At 51.6% G+C, this 10,839-nt stretch overlaps 1 protein-coding gene across 1 annotated transcript; it reads left to right on the top strand.

Annotated features, from left to right (window-relative positions):
* The first annotated feature begins 3,973 nt into the window (after positions 1-3,973).
* Positions 3,974-9,856, top strand: LOC119878658 (ral guanine nucleotide dissociation stimulator-like). The gene is made up of 7 exons (XM_038589248.1): positions 3,974-4,141; positions 5,352-5,460; positions 5,848-5,964; positions 7,505-7,698; positions 8,290-8,346; positions 9,063-9,256; positions 9,489-9,856. Exons 1-7 carry the CDS (start codon positions 4,032-4,034, stop codon positions 9,854-9,856), a joined length of 1,149 nt encoding a protein of 382 aa, XP_038445176.1. The 5' UTR covers positions 3,974-4,031.
* Positions 9,857-10,839: the final 983 nt, after the last annotated feature.

Here is a 10,839-nt window from a genome sequence, read left to right as displayed (position 1 = left end):
GATTCATGTCCTTTTGTCAGTCTGGGGAAGATCTTAGCCCTTCTATGTTCAAATATTGCCTTTTTTCTATCTCCCCTTTCTGGAACTCAAATTATATATATTACTCATTATGCCCTCCATATAGCTTAATGTCTCTTCTGTATTTACTGCCTTGTCTCTATGTAGTACAGCCTGACTATTTCTTTCAGATTTAACTCCATCTTCAGCTGCATATATTCCGCTGTTTAACACATCCACTAAGCTATTAGTTTTAATAATTATCTGTTATTTATAAATGTTTTTTTTTCAAATGTGCCTGGTATTTTTATTAGATTTGCATTTTGACCCTTTTTCATTTATTATTCCATCTTTAATTTCTTTTTTTTGAGAATCTTTAATTTCTTAAAACACTTGACCCATAATTATTTTATACTATTTGATGATTTCAATATCTATAAATTCCCAAGAACCTCAATGTGTTGTTCTTGTTTTCCCCTGACTTTCATTCATTAGTATTCATGTTAATTTCTTATTATATTTGAATGTATTTAATTTTAACAAATCTGAAGGCTTCAACTGGGGATTTGAATTTGTTTCTTTATAGATCTAGGGCCGGGAGGAAATTGATCTGGGAGCACTCTAGCCTCCCCTTTAAAGACTCTGGCTTAAGGGAAGTTTCACTCTCCACAGAAGGTCCATAATTTTAAAGGTCACATAGTTAAATAACATCTTAAATTTACAGACAAATGACTCAGATTATAGTTTTAAGCAATTTATCCCAAGGTCACACAGCTACTCTAATAAATCGTGGGAGTAGACCCAAAGTCTCCTGACTACAAGTCATGCTCATGTAATACACCACATTCTACCACTGAATTGATTTGATACGAATTGTTCAAGTTTTTGACATTGCATACCAAAAAGGAGGGAAAAATGCTCTCTTTGAATTAGTTGTTTTCTTCCTCACCTTTTACAGAACTGATGACTTCATATGTAAGCTTGTTTGCTGAAAGCAGCACAAATTTTTGATGAATATAAATCATCTGTTGTGGATTAAAAAATAATTTCTGCTGTAATAACAAAAATCTCTTCTTTCTTTTTCTTTTATTTTGGTGATAATTCAACTCCTAACTTCAGTCGATAAGGATGGATACTGCCCAAGAGTAAATGAGAAACACAGTTCTAGTAAGAGCTCAGGAAAAAGCTGATTTGTGTGTCAGAGTCAAGGTGTCCCAGAGCTATAAACAGAAAATGTATGATGAATGAGGTTAAGAGGGAAAGGAAGAAATGTCCATGTGTGAAGGGGGGCAGGGTGAGATTTGAAATTCCAGATGTATATGCTTAGCAGATTTTGGGGTGGATTTTAAAGGGATAAAGACTAATGCACATAAATTAAAAAAAGCAAAAGATCAAGAGCCAGTAATCAGAGAAGTCAGAGGCTGAAGAAGCAGCCTACTTGAAGTGCAGTCAAAATGCAGTGATGATTATTGTAAGCAAAGAACAGGAACAAAGAGAAGATTACAGTATAGGGACCGAATCTGTAAATCAGACGTATTTGGTGATCTTTCATGCCTTTTTTTTTTTCATTTTGGAATCCTCCTGCTATAGTAGGAAGATCCTTTCTCACACAAATAATTCAAGCCATTTAGTATTCCAAGAGGTTCCCAGTAAGGTACTACCAGCAAAGCTGAAATTTGAAATATATATAAATATAAATATAAATATTAATACACACACACACATATACACAATATCTAGATTTATCTGTGAGGTTGGTGGATGATGAGGGGTCGTATCAACCAATCATTTACACATGTGAGATGTTAAGACCTCTGAGATTCCAGTCAGTCAACAGACATATGGGGTAGATACTGAGTGTGGACCATGGTGGGGCATAGCCCCAAGAAGACATCTGTTCCTGTCACTCACTTGGTGACCTTGGGTCATTTACTTCAATTCTCGAAGGCCCTATATTCTTATCTGTAAAATGTGGATAACATGACATATCTCATAGAGTTGTTATGAGGATGAAAAGGTCAGAAAGATGAAGCAGCACAGAGCCTGGCATATATGAGCCCTTACCTGAAATTGATGACCACTGTGTTCTTTCAGAAAGGCCCTGTTGCCAGCCCCCTCACACATGCTATCTCCTCTGGCAGCACACAGCACATCAACATTGCCTTTCCCCAGTGACGACCCCTCTCAAGTCCTGCAGCCTGAGACCTCAGAATTGTTCTGGTTATACTGCTCTTCTATGAATTTTGTCAGAGCAAACCAACCTTCTCGGAGCATTTTCACATATAAGCTTAGAGCACAGTCTATTTTTCTTCTACAACTGAGGATTCATCCTGGATTTTTCAAATACATAAAACTCCAGATAGAACTCCAAACAAGGGGATCCCTGGGTGGCTCAGCAGTTTAGTGCCTGCCTTTGGCCCAGGGCGTGATCCTGGAGTCCTGGGATCGAGTCCCACGTCAGGCTCCCGGCATGGAGCCTGCTTCTCCCTCCTCCTGTTTCTCTGCCCCTCTCTCTCTCTCTCTCTCTCATAAATAAATAAACAAATAAATCTTTTAAAAAAAAGAACTCCAAACAAAAGGTGATGAAAGGAGATATTTTGATAATCCATGGTATGATAACATTACACTGAATACCATCTGCTGTAAATACTTCAGCCTTCTGCGGTGTCCAGATGAAAGAAATGTGTCAGGCTGTGCTTCTTCAGTGGGTAACTCTGGAAAGTTTTGCTAAACTTTCATCCAAAATAGGAAGAACCTACCTCCTATAGGTTGAAGAAAGTTGCTGTCTGTAACATTGCTGGGGTAACATTGCCCTTTTTATCTGAAGGAATGAAGTTTCCGTTTGATCATAATGGTGAAGCAGCAAACACTCACCCTCAAAATTCTGCACTGAACTCTTTACTCATATAGGAGATCCTAGTTTCTATGTTGTTTTATTCCTTTGCCAAATGCTAATGGTTTGAAATCCAAAACAGATGAAGCTAATTAATAGCAGTTACATATTTTCAAGAAGCTTTCAATTTGGTTATTGCAGATTCTCTGAGACATTGCTTTCTTTAGTTTATACAAAACAGCATTGATATAAAAAAAGATTTACTTTACATATACACTCACTCTCTCTCTCACACACACACACACAAATCTTGCTCTCGTTTCACTCATACAGTCTGTACTTCAAGTAGAAAATTTTCATTCAGCTTGAGGAGATGCCTTTTGTTTGTTTTGTGGAGCAGATCTGGTGATGTGTTTTCTCTGTTTTGTGGGATATGATTCAGAATTCCTGGGTTTCTGCCTCCCTGCTCGCAGGACACCTGCTTCTCCCTCTCCCTCTGCCTGTCTCCACTGATCATGCGTGCTCGCTCTCTCTCGCTCTCTCTCTCTTAAACAAATAAATAAAATCCTAAAAATGAATACTACTTCTAATAAATAACACACAGAGTGAGCATAAAGGTGGACATGCAGGCCTGCTAGACCTGGCTGGAGACCCCCTCCCTCATGCCTGTGTTTGTTGTCTTCCCCTTGTGCTGCTGGCTGCAGAGGTGCATGACCTCCCAGGGAGGAAGGAGGCCCATGGAGGAGCCACCCTGGCTCCTGAAAGACCCCGTGAACGAGTTCAGTCTCCAATCTGAACAGCCACTCAGTGCTGTCAGGTGGGGCAATCTGTGCTGACGCAGTACTGACATTGGGGGAGTCACTTGGTAATTCAGCAATGTGGATCACCAAATTAACTGAAATAGTTATCAGTCTACTAGTTTTAAATGACCAATGGACGCCTGCCTGGAGCAGTCTGAAGGGCGTGTGGTTATTGATCTCGGGGTCCTGAGTTTGAGTCCCACATCGGGCACAGAGTTTCCTTAAAAAAAAAAAGAAAAGAAAAGCACAAGTATTTTAAAATGCCCCAAGTCAATAAGGCTCCCACCGCTGAGCTGGCCCGTGGTGGGATGGATCCTCCCACCTTCTCCTTCAGCTGCTGAGCCCTGAGCACAGATAGTGCCCGAGCTGATAAACAGACCAGATCCTCCCTCTCGGAGCTCATGCTCCAGGGGGGAAGATGGACAAAATACGGAAAAATATCAGGAATGGAAAGAGCAAATTGCTCCCTAGAAAGAGAGCCTGGTGCTTCCCTGGGTCCTGAGCTCCGGAGGTGAGGCTGTGACAAACTGTGGGGCTTTGAGCAGCTGGGGCTCCAGGGGGCCACTGAGGGGAGGAGGTGAAGACCCACTGCCTCGCCAGGGGCTCCAGGGGGCAGCAGCTGGGGCTCCAGGGGGCCACTGAGGGGAGGAGGTGAAGACCCACTGCCTCGCCAGGATCACAGCCTGGGAAGGAGGCAGAAGGGGGCATGAATCCAGCTCTGTGTCCTCCGTTGGGGGCCAAGGCTGCCCCTCCCCTTTGTCAGGGGGCTGAGAAAAGGTTGTGTGGATGGAACTGGCTACAGTCATGGGGATGTGATGGGGTGGGGGTGGGCATTGACAGCCCAGACAGGAGGCATTCCAGCACGTTCCAGTCTGAGGAAGAGCCCAGGTCAGGGTGACCCACTGGGTGCACCGCTGTCCACAGCTCACCCAGTGGAAATGACGGAATGGCCCGTAACATGACAGGCAGGGTTTCAGGATAAGGACAGCCTCACACCTTCTAGGCCAAGACTCCCACACCTACTGTAGGGTTTGCCTTGGATTCAGGAGCCTAGGATTGTGGGAAGCTATTGCCCATCCCTGCCCCGGTGGGACTGTCATCTTCTGGGCCTCCAGAATGAGGGTAACGGTGCCCACGTGTGTGCACACAGGGACCTTGTGGGCCTGGACGCATGTACACACCAAGGAAGAACATGTGGTGGGAGGTATTGCCTGCACGTGACACCCACCTCCAATGTCACAGATATGATGCCACAGTGGCGTGGGGACATCTGGAGGAAGCACCTGCTAGGATAATCCCTATCCCACAGGCAAGAGGCAGACTATCCCCGACAGGCACAACGGCTTCTCCGGGGTGAAAACCAGGGAAGAATGGAAAGTTGTGTCTGAACCCAGGTGTGTTTCCAGGCTGGGGCCCTGGCTGCACATAGTCTTGCCCTGGGGCCTGTAGACAGGGGTGCGGTTGTGTCACTGTGTGCACACAGGCCATTGCCTGCAGGGAGGGGGGGGGCCGTTGGCAGCCCCGAGCGCTGCTCCTGAAGCTCCCTCCAGGAGTGGACTCAGGGAGGGGGTCCCAGGCAGTGAGGTCACTTCTTTCACAACAGAGGCCAACAGAACTTGGAACCCCTGTACCCGGGCCCCCACATTCTAGTGCAGCCCCACCTCAGGCTCACTTTCAGGAGACTTCTGCTACTGAAAGATGTTCCCTGATGGCTTTCCCAGTTTTGAGCAACACCAGGAACCCCAGGGATGCGGCTGCTTCGAATGCTGGAGACGCTGGTGCCACCGTCAAACCCAACACCTCAGGGAGCTTTTCAGGAGGCGCTGTAGGGTAATACAGAGCAGGCCAGGCCACCTGTGCCAGCCATCCTGGGCAGCCCCATCCCCTCCTCTTCAGTTTCAGGGAACCAGGGATGTGTGGGCAGGTCGCATCCAGGCTGGAGGACCTTGCAGGGCAGCAGGTTCCCCGGTGACCCCTTCAGGGTCACCCTGATGTCACGGTGGGCAGGGTGGAAACAGGATTCCTGAGGTGCCTCTTACATGACCCGGAGTTAACCCAAGGCCCTGCAGCCGCATCCCTTTGCTCTCCTTGGGGGAGGTGTGTGCCAACTGTGCTGTGGTGTGTCTGCAATGGAGTCAGCTGGGTGTGCGGCCCAGCCGAGGCGGCCACACCGGGCGCTGAGGCCTCCTGCCTGGCTGCCGCACACGGTCTTTACAGAGCTCCACATGGGACAAGGGGTGGCGGCGGAGGCGGGAGGAAGAGGACATCCCCCACACCCCGGTGGTGATCAGGAAGGAGCCCAGCACAGCTAACGGAGACCTGCAAGGGTTCAAGGTGAGTGCAGGGGCTGGGGCCACCCGACACCCAGGGCCCCGATGCAGCAGGAAGGGCCCCAGGTCCCAGAAGCCAGCCTGCTGCTCCCCTCGGCTCCCCCCTAGACTCCTGCTGCTACAGGAGTCTGGATTCCCCTCCTCCCCAAACTTGCCCCCATGGCCCTGCCCCTGCCTGGGCCAGATGCAGAGTCCCTGTGCACAGATTTGTAGGAATATCAGAATAGAGCCTTCAGGGGATGCCTGGTCGCCCAGTGGTTTAGCGCCTGCCTTCCGCCCAGGCCCTGATCCTGGAGACCCAGGATCGAGTTCTGCCTCGGGCTCTCTGAATGGGGACTGCTTCTACCTCTGTCTGTGTGTCTGCCCCCCCACCCGTGTGTGTGTGTCTCTCATGAATAAATAATAAAAACTTTTTTTATAATGCTTTCTTTTAAATATTTTATTTATTTATTCACGAGAGACAAAGAGAGAGAGGCAGAGACACAAGCAGAGGGAGAAGCAGGCTCCATGCAGGGAGCCTGATGTCAGACTGGATCCTGGGTCCCCAGGATCACGCCCTGGGCTGAAGGCAGTGCTAAACCACTGACCCACCCGGGCTGCCCATAAAAACTTTTTAAGAAGAGACATACCATGTCTCATCGCATGCGGTCTCCAGTAGTTTGCACTGTGCTATGCTTTCTCCTAACTGGTGCTCCCAGGAGGCCCCATTGGCCTGACGTCCTTCCCCACCTTCTCCAAGGCTTGAGCATGGTCCTGGTGAGTTGGGAGACTTTTCCCCAAAGGGACACGGGGCTCACTGTACTATGTCTATCGCTCTGCAGTTAGGTTTTGAAGGAGCGCATCCCTGCCCCCGCTCCCGGGGTCGGGCACAGGGGCCTCGTGTGCTGCACAACATGTCAGAAGGCCAGTTGGTTCCCACAGCCACTGAGCCCTTCACTGATGCAGGACTTCGATGCGATTCCCTTCTGTTGCCAAATCACAGGGCGGTGCTGAACATCCTGCAGCCCTCACACCCTGGGCCCTCCCACCCAAGGAAAGGTCTCCGGGTTGGCACCTCGAGAGAGGGGCGTGTGGTCAAATTCAAGGGGTGAAGCCGTTAATGCAGGGAGGTGCTGTCAAAACTCAGCTGACAAGCGGCCCTGGGATACTGACCCCTCCCACTTGAGATCCTTGTATTGATCCAAATTTTTTTGAAAATTTATCCTCTAAAACTATTTCTTTATTGGATAGTCTGTCAGTTTAAGAGACAGACAGCAGGAAGCAGAAGAGGGAGACACAGGCTCCTCAAGCACACTCTGCCCCAAGCGCAGAGCCTGCCAGGGGTGGGATCTCAGGATGCTGAGACCATGACCTGAGCCACAACTGAGAGTCAGATGCTAAGTGACTGAGCCGCAGGCGTCAAGCCCCGTGTCCCTGCTGTGGGCACTCCTTCCCCCCCCCCGCCCCCTGCAGCCACTGAGAGCTCGGGCTGTGGTCTGCGCTCCAACTCCCAGGTCTCCTGGAGGCTACAGTGCAGGCTGCACATCCCCTCTGTCCCACCTCAGGCTGAAAGGGCCTCAGCCCTGAGGAAGAATCGGATCTGCCCAACCACCCCCAGCCGGAGGGAGCTGCTGGAGCAGCAGGTAGAAGAACTGGTGCCCGCCTTGCTGCGCTTTGATAACCTGTCCATATTTGAATTCCTTAACTATTTGGTGGAATATGGCACCCCTGAAGAGGTGCTGGACCTGCTGTTTGCAAAGTGAGCACTCTGACCCTCCACAGCCCAGTGGGATGGGCCACCTACTGGTTGGGAGTCTTGGGGAATGTTGCTTAACTTCCCGGTCCCTTGGGCTGCTCCTCCGACTGGAGGAGAGTCACACAGGGCCTAGTCGGGTCCTGTAGGGCAGCCCCCGGTGCCTGGCCTGTGGCAGGTCGGCTAGAGGGGCTGTGCTTGTGCTCATCAGTCGTCTTCTCTCCCCATGACAAAGCCTGTGCCGCCTCCTCACCGTCACCAGGGTCTTGAGCTGGCCTGTTTTGCCATTGAAAGGGAGTTTTGAGTCCATCTGGGGTCTATATCCTGGGGCATTCGGAGTAGGGGTCCCTGGGGACACCTGGGCACCCAGGCCCACTCGGATATCAGCCATGGGCCTGGCCGGAGCCCTTTCATTCCTCAAGCATTCAGGAAGTGCCAGCAGGTGCAGGTGCTTCTCCAGGAGCTGCCCATGGCCACACGCACAGAGCTGACGGCCCCCCAGGGTTCTGGACTAGTTGGGGTTCAGAGGTGACAGCAGCTATGAGGAGAGATCGGGTCCACAGGACGATTCATGTGATGCCCCCTGCCCTCCTCTAGATATCGATACATCGTAGCTTCCTGCAAGAACGAAGGAATCCTGGACCAGTGGGAAATGTGAGTGAGCTCTGGACCATGCAGGGGAGCCTTCCCTCTCCAGGAGGGCCGCGAGGGGGCTGTGGGTTGGAGGGGCTGCTCGACCCTTCACCCCACACGTCTGCAATTCCTGTGACAGGGTAAGGGTCTAAGGCCCCTTCAGGAAAAGAGCAAAGGAGAGCTGTGGGTGGGATGTGGGCTTTGTGGGAGAGCACTGGGACACCAAAGGGTGACCTCCTCCATGCCCATCCCCCCAACCCTCTGTCTGCCCCACACCTGGGACCCAGAGCAGAGGGTGTGGGGAGCATCGCACTCACCAATCTGGTGGCACCTGGACCCGGGTGCATGGCAGGTGCTCAGGAGAGCCAGTGAGGGCTCACGGACCAGACGGCCCCCGCCCCGTGGGAGATTAGAGTCAGTGGAAGGACACCCCTTGGGGGCCCCTCATGAGTGAGGCAGGGCAGACCCACGGGAGGGAAGTTTCCCCAGGAAAAACAGTGATGGTCACACTGCTGGTCATGGGCTCCCATGCACAGAGGCTTTGTGCCAGCCCCTCCTCAGCGAGCAGGGCTGTGGCAGACTGGACCGCCAGGTGACAGGTGGACAAGGAGCAGCACTGGCCTCCGACAGCCCCGCATGGGAGGCCGAGGGCCCCGGTTCCTGCAGGGCTTCCCCGGGACACCTCTGTGTGAGGGAGCTCTGTCTTCTGACGCCTCTGCCCACCTGTCCCTCCCCAGCACCATGTCCTCCTTCCTGACCATCTGGCTGGACTACTATGAGGAGGACTTCCACGATCCCCCAGAATTTCCTGCCCTGACAAAGCTGCTGAACTTCACGGGGCAGTACTTGCCAGGCTCAGTGCTCCACTGTCGTGCCGAGTGTTACCTTTGGCGTTTCATAAATCTCCATCAAGCGGAGTTTGTGGGTGGAGGTGAGGAGGACTGGGGTGGCCGAGTTGGGGACAGGGTGGGTCACACAGATCAAGCCTCCGTGTTGCTGGGCCGGAGCAGTGGGTAGGCTCACACCCCATCCCCACGGACTGCAGTCTGGGGAGACCTCCCAGGGCTCTTGCACTCACACACATTGAGCGGTGGGAAGAGTGTCCTTGATTTGAGAGGGACGTGGAAAGTCCATCCTGGTGATGATACTTTGTCTTCTTGGAGATGATACTCTGTCTTTGGACCCTGAGCAACACCCTGAACCACCCCAGGAGCACGCCCGAGCTCCGACGGTGGGGCCTGCTGCACCTTCAGGGTCTGAGGGGATGGAGCTGGTCCCAGCTGCTGGAGCTGAGGGCTTGGCCCAAGCCATGATGCCAGCTGCTGTGTTCAAGCCAAGATACATGGTCGGACCTCTGAATCACTGTCCTGACCTGGAAGAGCTACCTGCAACCCTAGGAGCCCTGGAGGCCAAATGGGCCCCACCACCGGCTATCGAGCTCATCGATGTGCCGGAGCAGCCGCCTCACTCAGTAGAGCAACCGGCTTCAGACCCCGAGCAACACCCTGAACCACCCCAAGAGCCCGCCTGAGCCCTGACTGTGGGGGCTGCTGCACCTTCAGGGTCTGAGGTGATTGAGCTGGTCCCAGCTGCTGGAGCTGAGGGCTTGGCCCAAACCGTGATGCCAGCTGCTGTGTTCAGGCCAAGGTATGTGGTGGTCAGACCTCTGAATCCCTGTCCCGACCTGGAAGAGCCACCTGCACCCTTGGGAGCCCTGGAAGCCGAACGGGCCCCACCACCAGCTATCGAGGTCATTGATGTGCTGGAGCAGCCACCTCACTCAGGGGAGCAACCGGCTTCGGACCCCGAGCAACACCCTGAACCATCGTGGCAAGAGCCCCGCCCCGAGGCTGACTGTGGGGCCTGCTGAAGCTCCTGGGCCTGAGGTGATCGAGCCGGTCCCAGCTGCTGGTGCTGAAAGCTAAGCCTGGGCTGAGATGCCAGCTACTGAGGTCAAGCCAAAGTACCTGGGGGTCATACCTTTGATTCACTGTCCCGACCTGGAGGAGCCACCTGCTTCTTGGCCACCCCAGAAGGAGGAACATGTCCCGGTGCCGGCTCTCGAGTTCATCGAAGGGCCGGACTGCCACCTGCCTCAGTGGAGCCACCAGCCTTGGCCCCCGAGCAGCAGCTTGTGATGGCTGCAGCACAATTGAAGCCTTCCCCTCCCCTTTCATTGTGCTGTTTCTGTATTTTGTGTTTTTTGTAAACCTCTATAATTGCTTCATAAATTTTATTTGTAATAAAGGATAAGTTAACTTTGTAAAAATTGACTCTGTTGCTTTTAAATTATACATCGTGGTACTTTAGGTCCATTCATACTTCGAAACTCATTCTATGAGGCTAGCATCACCTTAATTCCAAAACCAAAGACCCCACCAAAAAGGAGAATTATAGACCTATATCCCCGATGAACATGGATGCAAACATTCTCAACAAGATATGAGCCAACAGGATCCAACAGTACATTAAGAAGATTACTGGCCATGACCAAGTGGGATTTATCCCCAGGAT

This window comes from Canis lupus, unplaced genomic scaffold, assembly GCF_011100685.1.
Source record: "Canis lupus familiaris isolate Mischka breed German Shepherd unplaced genomic scaffold, alternate assembly UU_Cfam_GSD_1.0 chrUn_S1785H1982, whole genome shotgun sequence".
NCBI lineage: Eukaryota > Metazoa > Chordata > Mammalia > Carnivora > Canidae > Canis > Canis lupus.
The sequence above is the reverse complement of the archived record's forward strand: the minus strand, read 5'-3'. Positions and strand labels throughout refer to the sequence as shown.